At 42.1% G+C, this 26,340-nt stretch overlaps 1 protein-coding gene and 1 pseudogene across 2 annotated transcripts; one reads left to right on the top strand and one right to left on the bottom strand.

Annotated features, from left to right (window-relative positions):
• Positions 1-856: 856 nt before the first annotated feature.
• On the bottom strand, positions 857-11,027 carry Ccdc160 (coiled-coil domain containing 160). 2 transcript variants are annotated; one of them, XM_021153701.2, is made up of 2 exons: positions 9,050-9,186; positions 857-2,274 (listed from the first exon to the last, which is right to left on the bottom strand). In XM_021153701.2, exon 2 carries the CDS (start codon positions 2,248-2,250, stop codon positions 1,279-1,281), a length of 972 nt encoding a protein of 323 aa, XP_021009360.1. In that variant the 5' UTR covers positions 2,251-2,274; positions 9,050-9,186; the 3' UTR covers positions 857-1,278. The 2 variants fall into 2 exon arrangements, with proteins under 2 accessions (XP_021009360.1, XP_021009359.1); XM_021153700.2 differs by lacking the exon at positions 9,050-9,186 and adding an exon at positions 10,997-11,027 and having other exon boundaries at positions 954-2,274.
• On the top strand, positions 3,692-17,666 carry LOC110287001 (annotated as a pseudogene).
• The last annotated feature ends 8,674 nt before the right edge of the window (positions 17,667-26,340 follow it).

The raw sequence follows: 26,340 nt of genomic DNA, 5'->3' as shown, positions 1-26,340 counted from the left end.
AGTAGCATTATACAGACTAAGCAGGTTATATTTTGGAATATACATGTATATACATATGTGTATGTGTGTGTGTGTGTGTGTGTGTAGGTAATAACAATTAATGAAAAAAGCATGAATTTGAGAGAGCAGGGAGGACCTAATAGTAGGTTTAGAGGGAGGAAAGGGTAGGAAAAAACGATGTAATTTATTATAATCTCAAAAACAGGCCATGCAAGTGTCTGATTACCAGAAATCGTAATGGTCAACACCCACAAATGTAAAGAATCAACTGGGCCATCACTTCCACCAAAGGACAGGGCCAGCACAGTTTTATTCTTTGTAAATGCAAAGCAAATTATCATTTTCCGAGCCCCTTACAGGGGTGGCTGATGACCTGAACCAAGCCAGCACACTAAAAGTTTGTCTAGGTGACCTGTGACACCTTTCACAGCAGTCCTTGCTCAGTCCTGGAAGCCTGGCAAGGAGTTTAGAAACCACCCCCCACCCCTACCCCCACCTCCCCACCCCGGCTGAACTTCAGAAGAACTGCATAAACAGAACGCCCCCTGCTGGCCAACGTAAGAAAATGCAAGAGCCGTGGCTGATGGAGGCCTGGCTTCTAGCAAAGATCAGAACAATGACTCGAAATCAGCTTGAAGTCTATGGGAAGTGCGTCCAAGTCCGAGGAGAAAGCAGGAGGAAATCAGCAGCTGAGACTGTGTTCTGTGTTCCTGACATGTTTACATGCGCTTAATTAAGGTTGGACACCCCCCCCCCCAAAGAAAGCAGAGGCATTTCTGTCCTGCTGAGTTTGGCCCGGCAACTTAAAGATTCACAGGCATATTTGTTTGTTTCAAGAATCACAGGCATATTTTATGCTTATACATGTAAACAGATTTTTTATTGTTCACATTGATTACCACAGATGGGAAAACATTGATGTGCCAAGGACATGGCTAACAAGGTCACACAGTGCTGCTCAGTCATCTACGATCTAGTGAATCAGTTTGGGGTGTTTGGTTGTATATATATATATATATATATATATATATATATATATATCTCCCATACAAAAGAGAGTTTAGAACTTTTCATTCAGAGTCTCACAATGACTTCATCAGAAAGAGAAACAGCTGCTTTGAAGTCAGCATCTGCATAATTGGTAGGTGTTCTGATTCACCAGAAGTAAAGATTACACGCTTTCAAATACATTTTAGCAGTACACAAATATATATAGCACGATAAATATTGATTTGGCTCAATAGCGTTCCCAGTGAAAGGCTTTTTGTTTTCGTAAGTTTAAAAAACATTCCCAGTAAAGTGGTCAGCAGGATTTGACGACCTTACCACTGAAGCAACATGTCTTCCAAGCACCTCCAGAGCCCTGCTGTTCTTCGCCCTTAGGGTCTTCTCGACTCTCAGCTCATTCTTGATGGCACCCAGCTCCAAGCGGATCTTTTCCATCTCCAGCTCGTAAAACAACTTCATTTCTTCTCTGAGGAGCGCAGTATTTAGTTCAGTTTGATGCTTCAGTTTCCTGACAGCGTCTTTCAAGTTCCTGTTCTCTAGGTTCAACCTGTACATGACTTCTTTGGCTTGCTGGAGCTCTTCAGTTAAGTTTTTTACGTTTGTCGCTTTTTCAGACAGGTCGTTTTTTAAAGCTTGCAGTTCCCGGTCTTTCTTGGAAGCAGCTGTCCCTGGTTCTTGAAAATTGACAGCTTTCACGGAGGCTTCCTTTCTAAAGTTCAAAAGTTCTTTTTCGGCGTTTTCAAAGTCCTGTTCAATCTCCCGGCATTTCAGGCTGAGTTCTCCCAGCTCTTCGTTCAGAAGGTGCAGGCGGAGTTTTGGAGGCATTGCTTCTGTCCATTTCTTCCTGGTGACTTGTGTGGCGGCCGGCAATTTCTTCTTATTCCACGCGGAGGCGCTCTCCCTTCTGTGTGAACTTTCCTTCGTTGCATCATCCAAATTAAGAGAGTCCCAGAAGGCAGAATTGGTATTTGCATCATTCTTTGACACGTTCATCCTTCTCTCTCTTAAATTTGAATCTTGTTCTCTTTTTGCTATCTGGGAAGAATAGTCTTTCCTCTTGAATTTATTTCCTTCTTGAATGTTCCTAATGGAAAAGTTAGACATTCTCCCCAGCCTCTTGTGGTTGTCTGCAGATGACTGTTCGGAGAAAGGCTGGGGTGGAGCAGCAGCTTCCTGAAAATCGTGCTGGTTTAAAAAAGGAGTGAACGTATTGTCTTTCCAGTGCTTTCTTCGAGCATCCATTTTCCTGGGTACCTGTTTGATTTCCTGAAAAACAAAATTTAAAACCAAGCCTAATTATCTCCATGGGTTAGCCCATGCATGAGTAGTCGAAAGAACTAAGAATATTGATTCGCCCCCCCAACCCCTCCTCCCTGAGACTGCCTGAACATGTGGAAGCCAGTTCTCCTCAACTTGCGCCTCCTGTTAGTTTATAAATGAAAAGGGCTAACATAGCTAAATTCGACAAACACCTGCACCTCTAAAATTCTTCCATTCCATGAAATAGAATCAGTAAGTGAACACACAGAGTTATTCTTTGTAGACAGTCCTGTGAGAAGGCACCTGTATGCACAGAAAACACAGTGCTTTAAATAATAAAAGGATTCTTTTGGAATTACTAGGCAAATATTGTTAACATGCCTTTTCCTTGAAAATGTCTGGCCTTTCTCCCCCCGCCCCACCACCAGTTTTCTCAGGTAGAACTACTGTTTGTTCATTCTTTAAAATGACAGAAAAGAAACTTCAAGGCTTGATGCAACGTGGGCTACTTCTGGTAAAGCTTAGCACAGACTTCCTCATGACTAACTCTGCCAAATGCCCTTCTGCCTTGACCTATGAATTCCTGCTGGTCCAGCCTTAGGCTTCTCCTTTAGGAAAGCCTGCCAAGTGTACGGAATTCTCTCTGTTCTGAGAGCCATTTTATAGAGAGATGTCAGGTCAACAGTTGACGATCTTAAATGCTATTAGAAGTGTTTTCCTTATACAGGTTCTAAGTATAGGACTTTTACAGGGCAGTTCCTGCCAGTGTGGAGCTCGTGCTTCATCATTCCAGCCCTGGGGAAAGGTGGAGGCATGGCTATCAGGAGTTCAAGGCCAGTCTTGGTTGCTCCTAAAGGAGTTTGAGAACAGCCTGGCCTTCAGGAGACACTCCCCTGCCCCTCAAACAACAAAGAAGCCTTCAAGAAGTAGCTAATCAGGGCTGAATTGTTCCTCAGTGACAGGGTGTTTCTTTACTGTGTAACAAATCCTGGTTTTCATTCCCGGTTCTTATTGACAAACTAGAACAAGAAATCCCTGGCGCACATTTGTCAGAATCGCGGTTTTTCTCTAGAAATAGAATTTTCTGACTTTTTTAAAAAAAATTCTTTTAGTCACAATGCAGAACAGTCTATATGACATGCCTGTCCCAGGAAGGAATGATGGTCACAATCCTGGCATCTCTCCTTTTTAGAAATAGGAACACAAGCGAGTCAAGGAACAACAGCCATCAGGGGAAGAAGCTGACGCAGGAGCAACAAGGCTGGCGTGAGTTTGTGAGCCACACCTCTTCAGAAACCAAAATGTGACCAGAGAACTCTGTTACAAAAAACATTTTTTTTAAGCTTGTGATGATAGCAAGGGCAGCGAGATGACTGACAGACTGATTTTGCCTAATTCTGGATGTTGGTGGGATTGATGAGGAAGGAGGTGAAAACTGCACAGTTAAGGTGAGCTCACTCACCTTATACCTTGACTCACTAGTAGTGAGATATCTAAGAGGAACTTCTGGGTACAGATAAAAGTTACTGTAGAAAACTCCTCATTAATAATTTTAATGGTACATACACCTTGGGTGCATACACACCCCTACTTTTTCATGTTTACTCCATCTTTCTTCCCCGTCCCTCTGGAGAATTTCCTGAGTGTCTGAAAGGATGTCCCTTTCGATGAATCCTAGAAATCCAGTACTTTATCTGAGAACCAGGAGGAGTCCATTCGTTAAATAACTGGGCTCAGAGAAACGGAGCGACTCGAGCAAGGCCGAGTAGCCTTTAGTGATAAAACTGAGGTCCTGTCTCCCAGGTCAGTGCGTGATCTGAAAACCCCCTTTCTTCATCCATAAGACAGAAAGAACGGATTCCACTGTTTGCAGAGCTTAGGTTATCCTTTAAGGAGCCACAAGAGGAGAGAGAAAGGCTGAATGGGGGAGGGGAGGGAAGAAAGAAAGGTCTGAAAGGCTCCCTGGCATTCCTCTCCCCAGGCTCCCACAGGCGGGGTCAGGAGGTCTCTGGGATGCTCTCTGTTCTCTTTCATGGGTAAGACAGACTTTAAGGACTTGTTCCCACATTTAGTTCGAGCGTGGCAAAACTCCAGGTGGGGTTGAACGCTGTTAGTAGCACCTTCTTCTGCGCTGTTTGTTTTTACTGCACAACAAGCATGGCATGAGGGTTTGGAGCAAGGACAAGGGACATGCTTTAAAAATGACACCCCTCCACGTTGGCTTGGCAGCCATTTTTCTCAATCCGCGTCACTAGGTAATTTGCCTCAGCAGAAGGGAAAACATTACTGAAAGTATAAACATGCCCTTTCAGCTGGTCAGAGTGCACATTTGTTCTTGTGTGTCTACTCAACTCTGCATTGAATCATGAAGGACTGAAGGAGACCCGAGAGAAATGAGCAATTTAAAGAAGCCAGTCAGAACAGGACAGGAAAAAAAAAATAAAGCTAAGACAAAAATAACAGAGCTCTTCTACAAAAATTATTCCCTAGGCCTGTGGGACTGTCCTGCTATAATTATATAACTATCTACATTTGTGTCTGGCACGAATTCAGAGTGAACTTCTGACACTTGTAGCTAGTATCCCACCTGAAATTGTTACCATTTATCTTCTGGTGACTATTCTGTGCTGGCAGTTTTATACAGTAAGGGATAGCTGGCCTCATGCTTCATTATTATTATTTTTTCCTTTAAAATAGTTGGCTACTTAATGAAAACTCTTCCTTGAGAAACATGTGTGGGATATGTCTTATTTGTTCCCCAAGCAACTCTATGGTAAATTCTGTGCTTAAGATCTCAAAGGGGCTGGAGAGATGGTTCAGCAGTGAAGAGCACTGACTGCTCTTCCGAAGGTCCTGAGTTCAAATCCTAGCAACCACATGGTGGCTCACAACCATCCATAATGAGATCTGATGCCCTCTTCTGGTGTGTCTGAAGACAGCTACCATGTACTTACATATACCAATAAATAAATCTTTTTTTTTTTTAAAAAAAGTCTGTGTTAAAGCCGGACAGTGGTGGTGCACACGCCTTTAATCCCAGCACTTGGGAGGCAGAGGCAGGCGACTCTCTGGTTTGAGGCCATCCTGATCTACAGAATGAGTTCCAGGACAGCCAGGGATACACAGAGAAACTCTGTCTCGGGAGGTGGGGGGAAGATCTGTGTTAAAGATGTCTTCAATGAACCAAAATGAGGAGGAAGAGGCAGAGGAGGACGGGAGAGGCTGAAACAGGAGTGTCACTTGAGTATCAAGAATTCTACAAAAGAATTTTGGAGTCACTGATGAAACAACTTAAGAATGAATTAATAACATAATATTAATGTTGAGGACTAAGCCAAGAATGGTCATTTATTAAGACTCTCTGGATATATCATTGAAAATACTAGGTGAAAGTATATCTATCCTTACATAGCTTCGGGAAATGATATGCTACTGTTTATTGGGAAAGGAGAAATCAATAAAGCCACCTCTCTTTCATTTTCAAGGTCAGGCTCTGGGAAGGAAACTTCCATTTAAAAGGTGCATAGAAAACTTAATTATCTGTTTTCTAAAATATTTGTATTTGAAATCATATGCTTTGGGAAATTTTCTTATACAACTCCAATATAGTCGTCCCCCCCACCCCAGTTTCGTTATTCCATTTACATTAGAATTTGGCTTGAAAGTTTCAGAGCTCTTTTGGTATATCTCTGTCTGCAAATGCAATTGCTTTTCCCCGGCACAGGTAGGCATTACTGGGAAGCGGTTCTGGGAGGATGTGGGAAGGTTTTCTCCACTTCACAAAGGTCCTTCTTCCCAGTAAACCTGTGTGATTCTTGGTAATGATCATCCCCTGACCCATGTTGAGCAACTTCTGTCAGTACTCAGCCCCTCAGCTTCCCTCAACTAAGCAGTCCCCTTTTGGGGCTGAAGAGATGGCTCAGCAGTTAAGAACATTGGCTGCTGTTGCTAGAGGGCCTGGGTTCGATTCCCAGCACCAACATGGCAGCTCACAACTGTTTGGAACTCCAGTTCCAGGGGATCCATGGCACCAGGCATGCATGTGGTGCACATATCTGTGCATGTAGGCAAAAACCCATACACATGAAATAAATCCGTCTTAAAAAAAAAAAAAAAAAGCTGGGTGTGGTGGCGCACACCTTTAATCCCAGCACTTGGGAGGTAAAGGCAGGCAGATTTCTGAGTTCAAGGCCAGCCTGGTCTACAGAGTGAGTTCCAGGACAGCCAGGGCTACACAGAGAAACCCTGTCTGGAAAAACAAAACAAAACAAGTCCTGACTTTCAGTCATTGCCCAAGGACCATCAGATGAAAAAAAAATCCTCCCACCCCCTCAGCCCAAAAAGCACCCTCTCTTTATCTTTGGATGTTTTCCACTCTTTTGACTCCCAGGGGGAAAAAAACTGCTCAGCCAAAATAGGAAAAGAAAATATTTTCCTCAGCTAGGCATGGCAGTGCATGCTTTTAATCCCAGTACTCAGGAGGTAGATCTCTAAATTTGAGGCCAGCCTGGTCTACATAGTGAATTAAGGATAGCCTGGTCTACATAATGAGTTAAGGGCAGCCAGGGATACGGAGTGAGACTATGTCTCAAAAGAAAGAAAGAAAGAAAGAAAGAAAGAAAGAAAGAAAGAAAGAAAGAAAGAAAGAAAGAAAGAAAGGGGGAAAAAAGTAAGAAAGGGTTGTAACTTTCCCCCTATTCCCATTGCTTTCCGGCAGGAAACAGAAGATTCTGACCTGGTTCCTTGAGGGGACCTTTTTCATTCCCCAGCCTCTTTCACTAGGTTGTAAAAAACCACTCAGTAACAAAATGAAACCCCAAGTGAGCTGTGTGCAGCCCCAGTGGATCTTTATGACTTACTAGACAACACTGAGGGCAGGCCGGAAAGGGCAAATCTAGAGAAAGGATTAAGTGCAGGTTGTGGCAAGCTATGCTGGTGCTCACCTTTAAGAACGGCTCAAGACTCGCCTTCCCAGAAGCTGCAGATTCTTAAGGTATGGAACAGGGGTAAGGAACCTACTTCACAGGTGGTTAACAGCAAATGGCCCTCCTCAAGCACTCTGATCCCAGACAGCAGTAACCTGGGGCTCACAGCTAAATCTACATATGGAGATTCCCTGCTGTGTCTAGAACCTGTAACACTGGCTTTGGGAAAAGCTGAGCTTTTTCTCTCCAAAACTATTAAGTAAATTCGTTTTTCCCCCACTTCACATCTATCTGTCATATTCCCTTTTTCTGTTAACATCGGTGAGCATTGAGACCTGGAGCTAAGTATATTGGTCACACTGGTATCTGGTAACAATGATTTTAACTGAGTTATTTTGGGGTTTTGTTTTTAAGAAGGAAAAAGGAAAATCTATACTGTCCTCCCTAGCTTACGAACTTCCCTGAATGACATTTTAAGGCAAGGGCTTTCATGTTTCCCCTGAAGTTTATTTGACTTAGCTCAAGTCTTCAGGGCCCTTTTCTTTTGACCGTTTATGAGGCCGTCTTGGAAGTGTGCTGACAGGGATGAATGATGCTTTGCTTACAAAGTTGAAGGTTTATGTTGGGCAAGACTCTGAGCTTCTCAACTCCCAGGATGAGATAACAGCCAGAACAACTGTACTTACCCTTCCTGAGGTCCAAGGTCTTAGACCGGATGTCACTGGTCTCCTCCAGCTTGAGCTGGAAAAAACACTCCACCCCCCCCCCACCTCCCTACAGGAAATATAATTTAAAGAATGTCCCAAACCCATGTTAGTCTCTGAAGTGTCCATTCAAGTCACAGATGCTACACCTAGAAAGTCTGTGAGTCTATCTACAATGTGGCACCAGACAGAAGTCATTTCTCTTTCTAAGTTTTCAGCCATTTTTCCAAGTGTTATGCTACTGTCTTCCTCCCTCAGGCAATACAAATGTCAAGTGGGTCAAGAGCCACACTGATACTGCATTCACCACGGTTATCTCTTTACCCTGAGCATGTATTTAACAGACAAGCCACCTGTGGTGGAGACAGAAGCTTGCTGATTACAATGTGCCTACCAAGAGTCACAGGGCAGGAACCTAGGCCTGGCTTCCCTCCTTCGAGTAGAGTTAATTTGTAAAAACATGACACAGAGAAATGGTCCCGCCTTTTTTTTTTTTTTTTTTTTTGCTTTCATCTTTCAGGGTTCTAACATATGGGTCAAGTGCCCACTTCCCTGAACAGAATGTCTCTTCTATTGTTTGGCCAATATGGAGAGAGAAACAAAGTACCACCGAAAACTCGGCACTGTGTATGGCTATGATCCTCAATTCTTTGTTATTAGTGTGAAATTATCCCTTCTGGAAGAAAAGATACGGAGTCCCCTGAGTTCCCAAGGCTTAGACTTTATTACTATGGGAGTCACATTCTTGCTATAAAGCTGTATCTTTATATGCATAGTTTGGGGATTTTTCCTCTGTGAATGGTTAACTGAAACTCCTGCCATCCTTGCTTCTATGGAAAAGAAGGTGGCCAGGAACAAGATGTTGTTAGAACCCCCACTGCAGGTGACTCTTTTCACCTCCCCAGTCCAGATCCTGTAGCTAGTGGGTGAATGGATAAGCTTGACCCCACTTCTCTGTCCACAACCCCTTTCCCACGCCCTGTTTCTTTTCTTTCCAAACACACGCTAGCTCCAGCCTGGGGCTCTCAAGAGGAAAAAAAAAAAAAAACCTGCTGCTGGGACTTCCTTGGTTTTCCGCCCTCTTGCTGGGAGAGTCAGGGGGTAAAGAGGGGCGCGCCAGGGGAACCCGGGATGTCCCTTCCACAGACGTACCTGGAAGCGCGGGTGCGGTTGGAGAGCCCTGTCCACTCTTCCCCGAAGCCGGTCACTACCGACAGGAGGCAGCCCCTTGTTCAGTGCTAGCCACCACGACCCGGCCAGGCTGGCCCGGGGCAGAGCCTCTGCAGTGCAGCTCCAGCGCGGGCCGCACTGTTGCCTAGCAACCAGGCGGATGGATTTAAAGGGACCGGGCACTGAAGGGACCGGTCGCTGCAGGTTGAGTACTGCTGCTAGTCAGGGAGTCAAGGCCGGACCAGAGCACTGAGCATGCCCGGTAGGGCGGCCACTGTGCTGGCTTCTGCCAGGCAAGAAATAGGAAAGCAGGGAGAAGACGCTGAGTCAGAATAGGAAGGGTCAAGAAAATGCTAGGCAAACCCATGCAACGCTGGGACTATTAGAATAGATCTGGAAGATACTCAAGGCTATGTGACCACCGACTGTGGAGAAATGGAGAGGCAGTTGCATAGGGTTAATCCCTAGATTTGGTATTTAGTACCAGGATGTTATGAAGGATTAGCTTTGGAAGACCTCTTAGGTTGGAGTCAGGGTTGCTAATAATGTGGGAGTTGCATCATATCCCCATCTCTACCCTATGTACCTGTCGTAGGTCAGTCCAATGGCTTAGCCAGAAGTTCTACATTAGACAAAGTACTAGTACTAAAGAACCTTGAGTCAGAACCTGTCTGTGCCTGTGTGAAAAATGAGGCCTGTCTCTCCATCAATATTGTCTCCATTTATCACTCAAGAATTTGCCTAAGTTGTTCTTGAACCCATTTGAATGTAAAAACGTTGAGGACAACTAGTTTACACTATACTCAGGGTAAAAAAAAACACTCGCTTTCCCCAGTCACCCAAATTTCCTCTTTAAGTTTTAAAGCTTCCTCACAACTTTCGAGGGGTTTCTTGGGTGACAAAACCCCGCCTCTTTGATCATATTATTTATTCCAAACATGCTATTTTGTGGAACAAATAAATGGTCTCCTCAGGCTTTGATTAGTCGGTTGCACAGTGTAAATTTTATAGCCCGTGCCGGGCCGAGACTGTAGGCTGTGAAACACGGGGTTTTGCGGGCACCAGATATTGTAATGGGGGATTTTTTTTTTTTTAAATAAAAAACTGGTCTTTACTTGGACCCAAGAGAAAGAAAGGGAAATGACGGCTCTGGGGTCTCCAGGGAAAGATGGTTTAAGTTCATTTTAAAACTGACAATCTAATTTAAAAGACCTAACAGGTGAGTGACTTGGGAACAATACAGGAGCTACTTTTTGAAAATTCAAACCTTGGGAACCGGATCTAACAGGTGTTTGGGAACTGGCAAGGCTGCATTCAGATGCCCCGAGGCCCTGTTCTCTGGCTGCCTTTGCCTCCTTGGAGAACCAAAGTCAACAAGGTAGATGTCTCATGTCACTGTGTGTTTTATTAAAGATCCTGACAGAATTGGCTTGTGGAATTCCATGAGCTTCTTGATACTAAATTTCCAAGTTGCCTCTTTTTTAATCAGTGGCTTTCCTTGTCTTCAAAGGGCTCCGTTTATTTCTGCTTGCTATGGCATCCATTACTAATAGAATAAAGGAGTCTTTCTTGATTGCTCTATGTGTTAGATTCCCCATTTGCGCAACGGTAGTAGTTGTATCTCACTCATAAGAGTGTTGTGAAGAGTAAGTTAATCAGTTTCAAGTCCTTAGAACAGCACAGGACGCAGTAAATCCCCCCAGGAAAAAAATTGTAGCTATCATTATCTTGCTCCATAATTCCATTACTATCCTAAAAATGTAAATATGACTACACTGATGGAAAACAGGATTTGGAATCTTAAGATCAATCATGCCAAACCTTTATTTCAGGTGAAGTTCCAAGTCTTTTAAAGTAATTCCACACTACTACTATATTCCTGGTGGAGATGAGGTTGGGGGGAGGGTGGGGAGGATGGGAGAAGATTACCTTGGTCTGTGTTTCAAAGGTGTCTTACTCCTTCATGTCCTAGAAGTATCAAATGACAGTCAAGAATTATGGGGACAGAAAATTTCATTTTTCAATACTACAACCATCTTAGACGAATATGAAAGTTAAACACCAGTTTACTGTCCGCTGTAACCTTTTCTGGTACTGAGGTGACAAGGCACTTGGCTTGATAATAACTGAATTACAAATCATGCAATGGAACCCTACCTTCTCATTTTACCATGTAGGATACTAAGGTTCAGAGAACCAACATGATTTACTTTCTGAGAGCATAACAAAGCAGGGCATATAAAACAATTCTAGTTTCAGAGCCCCAAACTTGTGATAGTCCAACCAATGAAAATATGTAAACTTAAAGACCTGTATTGTACATACATAAGTCTCTAAACATTAATATAGGTAATAACAATAATAGGTAACGTTAATCATACCCAACATCTCATATCTCAGCATAGTATGTGAGCTGTACTTTCACAATGAATCTAGAACCTGTTTCTTACTGTTTTGTCTCCATCATCATTCACTTGGATCCTGGTGCCTGGGATTTCTTCACCGGACTATTGCACTCACCAAACTGCTTCTAGACTTGCTCACTGCGTCTCTTTCTCAGGGTTGCTGTAGCAAACTACCTCGAAGTGTGAGGCTTAAAACAATAGATACTTATTCTCTCACTGTTTTCAGTGCACAAAAGAACAAAGCCAAGATCATACAGGGCTGCTTCTTTTCAGAGGCTCTGAGGGAGATTCTGTTTCTCCTAGGTCTTGGCTGTTATCAGTAATCCTTGGCTTTCCTTGGCCTCTGGATGTATCATTCCATTCTCTGCCTGTGTTCACATTGCGTTCTCTCTATGTATCTATTTTGTCTTCATGTGACTGTCTCCTTTCTGAGTATGTCTGTGTCCTAATTTTTCTCCTCTTACAAGGAAACCAGTTGGTAGCTGAGGGCTCATGCTGATACAAAAGGATGTCATCTTAATGTCTTAGCATCCAAAAAGTTCTAGTTCCTAAATCAAATCACATTCACAGGACCCAGGGATGAACATTTGAACATAGCTTTAAGGAGAACATAATTTATCTCAGAGTGCCTGCCTAATGTCTATTTACAACAAGATCTTCCTATCTCTATTCTTTCTTTTTTTTTGTCTTTGTTCTTCAAGAAGGGTTTCTTTGTATACCCCTGGCTGTCCTGGAACTCACCCTGTAGGCCAGGCTGTTCTCAAACTCTCTAAGATCTCCTAAGTGTTGGAATTAAGGGTACATGCCCCCTGGCTCCTCCCTCCATTCTTAGAGTACGGCCGCTGTCTTCAGACACACCAGAAGAAGGCATCCAATCCCATTACAAATGGTTGTGATTCACCATATGGCTTTTGGGAATTGAACTCAGGACCCATGGAAAAGCAGTCAGTGCTCTTTATAGTTTTTTTTTTCCTTTTTTTTTTTTAAAGATTTATTTATTCTATGAGTACACTGTAGCTATCTTCAGACACACCAGACGAGGGCATCCATTACAGATGGCTGCGAGCCACCATGTGGTTTCTGGGAATAGAACTCAGGACCTCTGAAATATATATATATATATATATATATATATATATATATATATATATATATATATTGCAGTCACTGCTCTTAACCACTGAGCCATCTCTCCAGCTCCCTACTTCCATTAGTTTTTATTAGATATTTTCTTTATTTACATTTCAAATAGTTCCTAGTTTCCCCTCCGAACCGCCCCCATCTCCTCCCCCATCCCCCTGCTTCCCAACCCACTCACTCCTGCTTCCTGGCCCCGGCATTCCCTTGTACTGGTGCATAGAACCCTCACAAGACCAAGGGCCTCTCCTCCCATTGATGACTGACTAGGCCATCCTCTGCTACATATGCAGCTAGAGCCATGAGTCCCTCCATGAGTACTCTTTGATTGGTGGTTTAGTTCCAAGGAGCTCTGTGGGGTACTGGTTAGTTCATATTGTTGTTTCTCCTATGGAGCTGCAAACACCTTCACCTCCTTGGGTCCTTTCTCTAGCTCCTTCATTGAGGACCCTGTGCTCTGTCCAATGGATGCTGTGAGCATCCACTTCTGTATTTGCCAGGCACTGGCAGAGCCTCTCCAGAGATAGCTATATCAGGCTCCTGTCAGCAAAATCTTGTTGGCATCCACAATAGTGACTGGGCTTGGTGGTTGTATATGGAATGGATCCCTCAGGTGGGGCAGTCTCTGGATGGTGATTCCTTCAGTCTCTGCTCCACACTTTGTCTCTGTATCTCCTTCCATGGATATTTTGTTCCCCCTTCTAAGTATGGAAGTATCCACACTTTGGTCTTCCTTCTTTTTGAGTTTCATGTGTTTTGCAAATTGTATCTTGGGTATTCTAAGTTTCTGGGCTAATATCCACTTATCAGTGAGTGCATATCATGTGTGTTCTTTTGTGGCTGGGTTACCTCACTCAAGTATGCAGCTATTAAAAACAATGAATTTATGAAATTCCTACCCAAATGGATGTTCTTTTATTAGATGTTTTCTTCATTTACATTTCAAATGCTATCTATCCCCTTTCCTAGTTTCCTCTCTGAAAATCCCCTATCCCCTCCCCCATCCCTCCTCCCCCTGCTCTCCAACCCACCCACTCCTGCTTCCTGGCCCTGTCATTCTCCTATACTGGGGCATAGAATCTTCTCAGGATCAAGGGCCTCTCCTCCCACTGATGGCCAACTAGGCCATCCTCCCCACCTCCATTCTTAAATGTTCCTTGACTCCCCTCTTCTATGCCTTGCTGCCACTACTCCAGCTGGCTACTCTACTGGCTGTCTCGTTTTGAAAACACCACATCCCTATCTACCATTAGGAACCTTGTTTAATGTGTGCCCTTTGTTTTGAATACTCTTTTCCCAGAACATCTACACCTCTTACATTTTTACCTCCCTGAATTAGTTCATTTTCCTGTTGTGTAATAAAATACTTTGACAAAAGCAACTTAAGCGAGACATTCAATTCTGGTTTGCTTCAATAATGCTCTTCTTCATAGTAGAGAAGTCAAGACAGTAGGAGCCAGAAGGAACTAGCTAACTAGCTGTAGTGTATCTACAACTAGGAAACAGACAATTATGAATCCCTGCTTCTTCTTAGCTCTCTTTCTCCATTTGCACAGTTCAGGATCCCAGCCAGGGAACAGTACCATCCACAGTGGATGGGGTCTTTCAGCTTCAATTAACACAATCAAGATAGTCCTTTACAGACATGTCCAGAGACCCATCTCCTAGGTAATACTTGTTTTGTTTGTTTGTTTGTTTGTTTGTTTGTTTTTTCAAATTGACAGTAGCCATCATCCTCCCATAAGCTGTTTGCTCAAGTCTTAGTACTTCTTGGTCAGGCCTACAGTGACCAGTGTGACTTCTAAAAATGTGATAAATCCTTTTATTCTGAATTAGGCATTGCATAAGTGTCCCAACACTGGATGCATCCTTATGAGACAGCAAGTGTTTCTGGAAACTATTTATTGAATGAACCTTGATGTTTCAACATCTGATGCTTCCAATTTCTTACCTGCCATGGATACTTATCATTCTCTGTGATGCTCTATTTTTGTCCATGTTTGAAATGTTCACACCAGTTTATATTCCCACTCATAGTGTGTAAGGGTTCCCTTTGACACACATCCATATGAGTGTTTGTTGTCTGTTTTGGTTTTTTGTTTTTTTGTTTTTTGTTATATGTAAGTACACTGTAGCTGTCTTCAGACATTCCAGAAGAGGGCGCCAGATCTCGTTGCGGATGGTTGTGAGCCACCACGTGGTTGCTGGGATTTGAACTCTGGACCTTCGGAAGAGCAGTCAGGTGCTCTTACCCACTGAGCCATCTCACCAGCCCCTTGTTTTTGTTTTTTACTGTAGGATAGATAGCTGTCCTGACCAAGATGAACGAGATTGTCATGTAGATTTAAATTGTATTCCTAAATTGCCAAGAATGCTGAGCACTTTTAAAAATATATATTTACTGGGTATTTTTGTTCTTTTGAGAAATATTTATTAAGTTTGCCAATCAATTATTGACTGGATGAATTAGTTTTTTTTCTGTTTTATTTTGGAGACAGAGCCTCACTATGTAGTTCTGGCTGTCCAGAAATTCACTCTGTAAACCAGGCTAGCTTTGAACTCACAGTCATTATTCTCCTGCCTCTGTCTCCCCAGTCCTGGAATTAAAGATGTGCATCACTCTGGAGGTTCTCTTAGTGTTTAGCTTTATAGTTGTTTATATGTCTTAAATATTCATTCCTTGTTTGATGTGTAGCTGACGAAGATTTCTTTCCATTCTGAAGGCTGTCTTCAATTTAGTAATTGTTGCCTCTTGTTTTTAAGAACTATTTAGGGCTGGAGAGATGGCTCAGCGGTTAAAAGCACTGACTGCTCTTCCAAAGGTCCTGAGTTCAATTCCCAGGAACCACATGGTGGCTCACAACCATCTGTAATAGGATCCGATGCCCTCTTCTGGTGTGTCTGAAAATAGCTACAGTGTATTTATAAGCATTAAAATAAATAGATCGCCGGGCGGTGGTGGCGCACGCCTTTAATCCCAGCACTCCGGAGGCAGAGGCAGGCGGATTTCTGAGTTCGAGGCCAGCCTGGTCTACAAAGTGAGTTCCAAGACAGCCAGGGCTATACAGAGAAACCCTGTCTCGAANGGCCAGCCTGGTCTACAAAGTGAGTTCCAAGACAGCCAGGGCTATACAGAGAAACCCTGTCTCGAAAAACCAAAAAAAAAAAAAAAAAAAAAAAACCAAATAAAATAAATAGATCTTTAAAAAAGTATTAAGAACTATTTATATATTTTATGTATATGAGCACACAGTCACTGTCTTCAGACACACCAGAAGAGGGCATCAGTTCCCATTACAGATGGTTGTGAGCCACCATGTGGTTGCTGGGAATTGAACTCAGGACCTCTGGAAAAGCAGTCAGTGCTCTTAGCCGCTCATCTCCAGCCCAGATTGTTGCCTTTTGTAATGGAGGAGCCAGTAGTGAGGTAGGGGAATCACTAAGTTTATTCCATAAGGTGGTGGACAAACTTGAATAAACTTGAATATTCGGGAAAGACAAAAGACCAAGTCACAGAGAAAGTGAAAGTATCCGCTTTATCGAAGCAAGCAAATTGTTTCCTTTGGGATGGGTGGAGCCCCAGAGCTAGAAACCCTTCTTCCTCTTTTAGTCTGGTTTAGACACCAGCCCAAGTACCACCAGTACACTCTTCACAATGTTGTCCGGGATCAACAAGCCACTGTCTTAGAGAAATCACTTTCACTTTCCCTGTCTATCTATATCCTGCTAACTCTCCCTCCCTTTATCGTGCAGAAGCTGTTTTGCAATGTGTAATCTTACTTTGTCAGTTCTTAGATTGTTTCCTGTGCTCTTAGTGTCCTTTCCAGAAAACCTTTGTGTATGCTTGTATCTTCAAATGTTTTACCTATGCTGTCTCTTAGCAGTTTCAAGATTTCAGGTCTGATTTTAAGGTCTTCGAACTATTCCAGTTTGAATTGATTTGTGTGCACCAGGAAAGATATGGGTGAGGTTCCCCTTCTTCTATTTGTAGGAATCAAGTTTTCCCTGTCCCATTTGTTAAAGAGGCTGTCTCCTTTGTCAAAAATAGCTAACTGTAGCTCTGAGCCTCTTATTTTATTTGTCTTTATATATATATGTCTTTGTGCCTTTACCATGCTTGGTAATATAATTTGAGATCAGGTAGTGTGACACCCCCAGCTCTTTTTTTCTTTCTTAGCATTGCTTTGCCTACTGGGGGGTCTGTTGTATTTCCATGTAAACCTTAAGGTTGTGTTTATGTAGTTCTGCACATTTTAATCGGGGAGTAAGTGGGGGGATTTTAATGGGGATGGCATTCATTCTGTGGGTCGCTTTTGGGAATATAACTGTTTGACAATGTTACTTTTACCAATTCATGAGCCTGGGAGATCTTTCTATCTTCTGGGGTTTTCAATTTCTTTCTTTAATGTCTTTTTAAAGATTTGTTTATTTATTTATTTTATGTATGTGAGTACACTGTAGCTCTTCTCAGACACACCAGAAGAAGGCATCTGATCTCATTACAGATGGTTGCAAGCCACTGTGTGGTTGCTGGGAATTGAACTCAGGACCTCTGGAAGAGTTATCTCTCCAGCCCCCTTCTTTAATGTCTTAAAGTTTTCTTTATAATGGTGTGTCATCTCCTTGGGAAGGTTTATTCATACTTTACAAAGGTACTGGGAATGGGATACTTTCCATAATTTCTCTTTTAAATATTTTACTATTCTTCCTATCCTGGCTGCCATTGGAGAGCAGCAGCCATGGCCCTGCGCTGCACCATGGCTGTGGGCCTCAACAAGGGCCACAAGGTGACAAAAAACGTCAGCAAGCCAAGACACAGATCGCGCCATGGGCGTTTCACCAAGCACACCAAGTTCATGAGGGACATGATCCGGCAGGTGTGCGGCTTCGCGCCCTATGAGCGGCGAGCCATGGAGTTGCTCAAAGTATCCAAGGACAAGCGTGCACTCAAGTTCTTCAAGAAGAGGGTGGGCACACACATCCATGCCAAGAGAAAGAGGGAGGAGCTGAGCAACGTGCTGGCAGCCATGAGGAAGGCGGTGGCCAAGAAGGATTGATAAACCCTCCCCCAATAAAAGATCGTTGCTACAAAAAAAAAAAATTACTATTGGCATACAGAAAAACAAGTACTATGATTTTATGCTCTGCTACTTTGTTAATAGTGTCAATCAGGTGTAGCAGTTTTCTGGTAAAGCCCCAAGGGTCTTTTAAGTACTGAGTATACAATCATGTCATCTGTAAATAGGAATAATTTGACTGATATTTTTGAGACAGGGTTTCAGGTATCTGAGGTTTTCCTAGAGCACTCCACATGGCTGAGAATGACGATGATCTCCTGCTTCTCTTGTTTCCACTCCAGAGTATTAAGAACATTCCTTTTTTCCCTTCTCTCTCTCTCTCCCTTTCATGCATCTGAGCACACTGTCACTGTCTTCAGACATACATCAGAAGAGGGCATTAGATCTCATTACAGATGGTTGTGAGCCACCATGTGGTTGCTGGGAATTGAACTCAGGTCTTCTGGAAGAGTAGTCAGTGCTCTTAACCACTGAGCCATCTCTCCAGCCCACGAACCTTTCTTATATGTATCCACTTTTCTTACTCTTGTCTTAGTCTTTTAGTTAAGACTTTGAACAAAACCCTGGTTAGGGTTTCGTTTCTGTTTTTGTTTTATTGTCAACTGGACACACAAACTAGAGTCATTTGAGAAGAGAAACCTCAATTGTGAACATGCCTCCACCAGACTGGCCCATGGGCAAGTCTGTGGGATATTTTCTTGATGAACAATGGATGTGGGTGGGCCTAACTCATGGTGGACATTGTTACCCCAAGGCAAGTGGTCCTGGGTGGCATACTAAAGCAAACTGAACAAGCCACAAGGAGCAAGCCAGTTAGTAGCACCACCCTCTGTGGCTTCTGCTTCTGCTTCTGCTCCTGCTTCCAGATTCTTCCCATGTTTGAGTTCCTATCCTAACTGCCTCAGTGATGGACTGTTACCTGGAAATAGAAGATGAAACCAACCCTTTTCTCCCCAAGTTGCTTTTGGCCATGGTTTTTCATCACAAAAATAGAAACCCTAATTAAGACACACAATATGATGAACAAGAGCACAGTACAGCCACATCCTTGTGCCATTCCTGAATTTAGAGGAAATGCTTTCAGTGTTTTTTCCAGTGAATATAATGGTGGTTATAAGTATGTCATATTTACACTTTATTATAGTGAGGTGAGTGAGCTCCTACGTTTTTCAGAGATATCATGAGGATATGTTGAACTTAGCTAAAAAAAAAAAAAAAAAAGCCCTTTCTAAACCTTTTCAAATCTGTATGAGTGTGATCCCTCTATTCTTCATATATCTCACTCAAAAACATAAACTACAAATTCAGAAATAAAATTCAGCTGTCTTCTATTAATGCTAAAGCTATCTACAGAAATGTAAAGTAATGCCACTTTATTCATGAAAAATTTGTTTTGGGTAAAAACTATTGTTTAAGGTATTATTCATATGAACATGAGTTTTTAGATGACAACACATAGTTTTTTAAAATTCCTCAATTTTATTTTCTAGTCTGGTAAGCATCAATAGATACAATTCATGTAAACCACCGTTGTTTAACATTTGCAATAAGTTGCCGGGCAATGGTGGCGCACGCCTTTAATCCCAGCACTTGGGAGGCAAAGGCAGGTGGATTTCTGAGTTCGAGGCCAGCCTGGACTACAAAGTGAGTTCCAGGACAGCCAGGGCTACACAGAGAAACCCTGTCTCAAAAAACCAAAACAACAACAACAAAAACCAAAACCATTTGCAGTAAGTTTTAAGAGTTTGAAAGTATCTTGGAGGCTGGCTATTGTAGCTCAGTTAAATGATACTTGCTTAGCATACAGCAAGACATGGGTCCACTCCTAGAACCACACCAGACCTCTATGGTTTTTACTCCAGGACTTGGGAGGTGAAGAAAAGGAACCGAGTTGCTTGGGTCATAAGAGGGTAAGAACTACTGACCTAAGTTATCCTCAGGAGTGCCATTGACAGATCATAGGTTCCCTTCTATTTCCAAAGGGTCTCCAAAGTGACCACGCCAATGTAAAGTGTCACTTTCATTGTTTTAGAATGCCCATCACACTCAAATGCTTGTTAGGGTTTTAGAATTGTTTCAGACTTAGGCTCTGTTTGTGTCTGGTGGTGTTTGAGTTGGCATGCCTCTAAGGACTCGTGAGATAGTGCTTTCCATGTAGTTATTGGCCTTACACGTTTGTCTCTTCTTGGAAATTCCTGGCTTGATTCTTATCCATTTCTCGAATGAGTTATTTATTGTCTTTTTGTATCATTTAAAGTCATTTTTATTTATTATTTTACAATTTCATATGCACGTCTAATGGATTTTGATCATATTCACCCTGCATCATGATAATATCCTCTTGATTTAATTTTAGCAGCTCATATGCATCTTGGAATTTATTTATTCTAGAATTTACAGTTCTTTGGGATATAAAATTTCAGTATATTCAATAATGACTCTGGATTTCTCTAGAATCATTGCTAACCTCCACCTCCCCCTTTCATGAATTTTATAAATTGCAATCTTGTCACTCTTCTTTTAGTTTGGTTAGGTGTTTGTTGATTGTTGGTCTTGGTTTTTTTCTTTTTTTCTTTTCCAAAATCAGCTGTCTGGTAGATTCTACATATTGCTCTTTTAGCTTCCATTTTATTATTTTTAAAGATTTATTATTATACATAAGTACACTGTAGCTATCTTCGGACACACCAGAAGAGGGCATCAGATCTCATTACAGGTGGTTGTGAGCCACCATGTGGTTGCTGGGATTTGAACTCAGGACCTTCAGAAGAGCAGTCAGTGCTCTTAACCGCTGAGCCATCTCTCCAGCCCCCTCCCCTCCATTTATTAATTCTTGCCTTGAACTTTATTATTTCTTGCTGTCTAGTACTTTTTGGATTTGCTTTGTCCTTGCTTTTCTATGCCCTTGAGGTCCATCATTATGTTATTTATTTGGGATCTCTATGATTTCAAATACAGTTACTAAATTCCACAGATTTCAATAGTTTACTGAAATAGGGAAAACACAGGATAAATACTTTAAAAGTTTACTGGTAGATGTGATTGCTGACCTTAAAGAGGATACAAGTAAAAGTCTTATGTCAGCCAAAACCTCTTAGAACTGTTAACTTCTTCCAATGGCTGTGTGAATATGCTTTCGCTTTCATTTAATTCTAGGAATTATTAAATGTCCTCCATGATATCTTCAATGACCTCTCAGTCACTCAGCGATGCATCATTCAGTCTCCATATATTTATATCATTTCTCTAGTTACTCATTCCTAGTTTAGTCCACTATGATTCTATAAGATACAAAAGAATCTTACACATTAAGATTTGCTTTGTAATCTAGAACCTGTCTATGTTATGTGAGAGTGGGGTAATGAAATCATTTGATATTATATGTACATTATTATTTGCTTTCTGAAATTAGGAGTCCATATCTCTTTATGAGTGACCTGAGGCCATTTTGTTTAAAGTTCTTTTGTTTGTTTTGGTTTTTGGTTTTTTGATTGTTTAAAGTTATTATGGAGAGATGGTCAGTAATTTGAAAAATTTTGTTGGTTGTTTTTCTGGTTGGTTGAACTATTGTTTGATCTTTTCTTTCTCAGTTATTAGTAGGGGAAATTTGCTGGTTTACTGTGTCAGGCATGATGGATTTCTTCTGGACTCTTCTTTGTTCATCTATTACTCTCATAAAATTTTATTTCCTGATTGAAGCTGTCTTTCTGTATTATGTGTATAGTAAGAATTCCTAGATTGTTTGAAGTGCTGGCTTGGTAGTCATGAACTGCCTTGGCTAGCTTGTCTTGATGTGCTAGTATATCTCTACCAACTTTAGAAGAGAGTTTTGCTGCATACAAATGCTTGCTTGGCAGGCATTTTCTGAACGCCAAGGAATCCTGCTCTCCTAGGCTTTAAGGAAACTGCTGAGAGGATGCTTGCTTCATAATTGAGTTGGAAGTTTTCCTTTACGGCTTTTACTATTTCTTCCCTTTGCATTTTTGGTAGCTTGATTCTAATATTTTCTTTGTACATACATGGGTTCCTCACATTTGAATGTCTCGTTCTTTTGATTTGGGAATTTATCTGCTATAATTTTATTGAGTGCATTCTCTATGTCATTAGTGTTTATCTTAGTTTCTTCTTCTAGCTCATGATTATATCTCAGAATTCTTCAATGTCATCTTCACACTTATTAATTTTCACATGTCTCTGTGTGTGCACGTCCATGCCATGTCATACATGTGGAGGTTAGAGGACAGCTTACAGGAGTCAGTTTTTGCCTTTCACCAAGCAGGTCCCAAGGATTTCACTCAGGTCAGCAGCCTTGGCATCAAGCACCTCCCCCACTGAGCCATTTTGCTGACCCCTTTTTTACCTTGTTGGAGTCTGAATATACTATTTCAGCAACCTGGCCTGACCCCTGATGTTTTTCCTTCTGCTTCATGTGATCTGTTACTAATGATTTCCACTGTTGAGTATTTCATTTCCAACATTTCTATTTTTTAAAATATTTAAATTGTATCACTAATTTCCCCTCAATATTATTGACTTTTTAATCCACATTGCTGATTTTCACAACTATTTTGTTGGATTTCCCCCTCTACATTGTTGCCTTTTCTTTCCAGGTCTTGGATTGAACGCCTCCTCTTGTTTGTATCTTCTTTTTTTGTCTACGATCTTTTTTTTTTAACCAGTAAATTCTTGAAGTCTTTATTACATATTACATATTCCAGTATCCCTGTATTGAGGAATTGTGATTTTTTTTTAACTTTTTTTTAATGAGAGTGTTCTATCTGTATGCACACCCACAGACCAGAAGAGGACGTCAGATCCCTTTGTAGATGGTTGTGAATCACCCATCATGTGGTTGCTGGGAATTGAACTCAGGACCTTTGTGCAAACAGCCAGTGCTCTTAACCTCTGAGCTGTATCACCAACCCGAGTTTGGATTCTTTTGAAGAGCCAAATGGCTTTGTTCTTCCCCATTTCTTTGGGTTTTTGTTTGTTTGTTTGTTATTGTTGGTTTTAGACAAGGTCTCACTATGTAGCCTTGCTTACCCTAGACCTCACTATATACATCAGACTGGCCACAAACTCAGAGAGCACCCTAAATATGTCTCCCAAGTTCTGAGATTCTAAGAAAATCTGAGTAAAAGGCAAGAACTGGCTCCTGTGTTGGTGATGACAGAAGAGAATCTTGCAGAGGGAATAATGAAAGTGCATGAGACTAGGAAGAAAAAGAAAAGACGAAAGGAATACCAAAAGAAAAATGTCAAAGCAGTGATTTTCAACCTGTGCATTACAACCCCTTGGGGTAGCATGTAAGATATCCTGAATATCAAATACTTACATTAAGAATCAAAACAGTAGCCGAGCGTGGTGGCACACGCCTTTAATCCCAGCACTCGGGAGGCAGAGGCAGGCGGATTTCTGAGTTCGAGGCCAGCCTGGTCTACAAAGTGAGTTCCAGAGCAGCCAGGGCTATACAGAGAAACTCTGTCTCGAAAAGCCAAAAACCAAAAAACAAACAAACAAACAAACAAACAAAGAATCAAAACAGTAGCAAAATTACAGTTATGAAATAGCAATGAAATAATTGTATGGTTTTGGGTCACCAGAACATGAAGAGCTGTATTGAAGGGTCGCAGCCTTAGGAAGATTAAGAAGCACTTGTATATAGTAAAACTACATCACTGAAAGAAGAGGATAAATATGAGAGGTGTTTTGGGTTTTTTTCCCCCGAGACAGGGTATCTCTGTGTAGCCCTGGCTGTCCGGGAACTCACTCTGTAGACCAGGCTGGCCTTGAACTCAGAAATCCGCCTGCCTCTCCTTCCCAAGTGCTGGGATTAAAGGCATGCGCCACCACTGCCCGGCTATGAGTGGTTTTAAAAGCTATGAAAATCAAACACTGTTGTGTCCGGCCAGCAGATCACAGGCCTGGGTTTTAGCCTGGAAAGGCGTTTTGGAAACCTGGAAGAGAAAAAGGGCTAGGCTGCGCGAGATAAGGAAGGAACCAAGACAAGGCTCTCTGCTCAAGGTTCAATGTTTACTATTCCGGCACTCCGTTATGAAGGAAGTGGGAGGGGCCCGATTCCCGCCAAATAATCTAGGAGTAAGGTTGCAGGTGAACACGTGATGGCTTCAGAACAGCAAAGAGGCAAGCTCCAGCAGTGGGCGTGGCAGAACGATTGAGCGGCAAGCTCCACCCCTGAGCAAGCAGATTTCAGGCTGGGGGAGGGGAGACTACAAAACACTAAGAAGAAACAAGGAAGAAAACACCAGGAAACAAAAAAAGAAAAACAAAATAGGAAAGGAAAAGGAACGATTACTCCATAGTGAAAAACGTATATATAAAAGTGTCTATATTTTGAAAATGGCTAATTGGTGAAAGCATACCTCCTCACCACCCACCACCTACACTCCACCCTCCACCCTCATCCTGAAACAGTGTTTCCCTGGTTGGGTTTCCCTAGCTGTCCTGAGACTTGATCTATAGACTAGGGTAGTCTCAACCTCAGAAATCTGCCTGCCTCTGCCTCCTGAGTGCTAGAATTAAAGGCTCTCACTGCCTGGCTAAAAAAATACTTTTAAATATGTTGAAGTGGAATAAGAAGAAAAGAGCAAGAATGAGGGGCAAAAAAAGAGAGGTAAGGAAAGAAAGAAAGGGGGGAACAGACTAAATTTTGGAGCAATTTTTTTCTGAATCCTTTATAACTACATAGGGAATTGAATTTGGGGATTCCTGCTTTTCCTATGGTTTAGGCTAGTGCCGACCCTGGATAAGATGGACAGGTACCCAATGTCAAATTTGTCTTCACTTGGCTAGCTTCCCATCTTTGCATAGCACTGCCCTCTGCTGGCCACACAGAGCTTTGCAGCCTAAGGGCTTGTTAGGTCCTCTCACCCTCCTGAGACTCCAGATCATTATCCCACAGGTGGTTCAGGTTCTAGCTGTGGGGCGTGTCCCAGTTAAGTTTGGGGTGAAGGAAGCAAATGCAATACTGAGATAAGCACAGGTGGAGGACCCGTCTTCATAAATGCAAAGCCTCTTGAGTGTTTATCACCCTGCTGGACGGATGCCATTGCAGATGCTGTATATAGCCCTAGAACTTCAGTGTTCTTGGGCACTACAGCAGAGAGGGAGAGACAAGTGGTTACACAGTTTGATTCCATTTGCTGACTTCAGACTCAGAGCTCTCAAAACACCTCTGTTAGTCCTAGCTGATGAGACCTGATGCTCTTGTCCACCAAGGACAGACACTCATGCACTTTTGTTTTGTTTTGTTTTTTGTTTTTGCTTTTGTTTTTTTCAAGACAGGGTTTCTCTGTATAGCCCTGGCTGTCCTGGAACTCACTCTGTAGGCCAGGCTGGCCTCGAACTCAGAAATCCACCTGCCTCTGCCTCCCAAGTGCTGGGATTAAAGGCGTTCGCCACCACTGCCCTGGGAGGGTAATGTTTACAGGGCTTGTTCCGTTTTAATGACAAAGTATTCCTATGCTACCTTGAATGTATCCACTAGCCTTCTCTGTAATCTATAATTGGTGTGATTTTCTGTAAAGCTGAAATTCTTCACTTTCTTAAGTTGAGAAGAGTGGCTTTGGCATTTCCAGTATTTCTGCTCTCAAGTTTCTCAGAGTTAACCCTGCTAATTCTTCACCTTGCCTTACAGGCTTTCAAGTGGTTGCTTTCTCATGTGTTAGCCAGTACTTTCTGTTGTACTCACCTTAATGACATTCAAGAAACAGAAAAAGCCTATACTCACTCTTGGTCCATTGCAGCACAGCTTCTAGAGCCACTGAAATTCCTCTTCATAAGGTCAAACAACATGAAGCTGACCCAGCAATGTGGCTTGTTTTTCATTCCTATCTAATTCATCCTCCCATAATTTCTAATTCCTGCTTATTTCCCCTTGGAGCCAGTTGGCTTTGCAATGTCGTCCTTTACCATGCAATGTCTCATTCCTTGGTGAGCCTCTCTGGACCCTTTCATTTCTGCACTGCTTCTGTCTGCAGCTGGAAGTACTAAGACACGTATGCATTACTTCACTAGTTTTCCACTTGGGTGTTTTCTGCCCATTCTTCCTCAACCAGTCCATATTCCCATAGCTATCAAAGTGATCAATCTCTTCAAAGGAAAATAAGATCATGTCATTTTTCTTGGGTAAAATTCCTGAAGGTGGTGCATTTGAACATGAGATAAATTCTAAGCTATTTAACACTGTCTATGGGGCCCTGTAGATTTAGTTTCTGTCTATGGATACATATTTAGCCTCCTGTATAATGGTGTATAGAGAGGCTGACTTAACTCAGTTTCTCAGGTATGTCCATTTCTTTCTCACTTCAAAGCCTCGACACAGGCTCTTATGTCTTCTTGCTGTACTACTGCCATACTTAGTATCTTTAGTCATACATAGTACCTCAACTTAACTGTTCATTTATTAAACATCTTCTCTGATCATGTAGTCAATGGGATCTTGTCCTTTTGCTTAAGAAATTTGTGACAGTTAGTCATTATTAACTGTGGGTTCATGTATTTCAAAACTAGTCTATGTTAATCTTTGGGTACTAGGGATACAGAGACCTTGTCTGTTATTGTACCACTCCCTGCCCAGGAGTTAGCATAGTGTTTGACTTAAAGTAGTTCAAGAAACACATGCCAAATGATT

This window comes from Mus caroli, chromosome X, assembly GCF_900094665.2.
Source record: "Mus caroli chromosome X, CAROLI_EIJ_v1.1, whole genome shotgun sequence".
Taxonomy (NCBI): domain Eukaryota; kingdom Metazoa; phylum Chordata; class Mammalia; order Rodentia; family Muridae; genus Mus; species Mus caroli.
The sequence above is the reverse complement of the archived record's forward strand: the minus strand, read 5'-3'. Positions and strand labels throughout refer to the sequence as shown.

Excerpts from the sequence above, each read along its gene's own strand:
- Ccdc160 (XM_021153700.2), bottom strand. The coding sequence starts at position 2,250 with ATGGATGCTCGAAGAAAGCACTGGAAAGACAATACGTTCACTCCTTTT.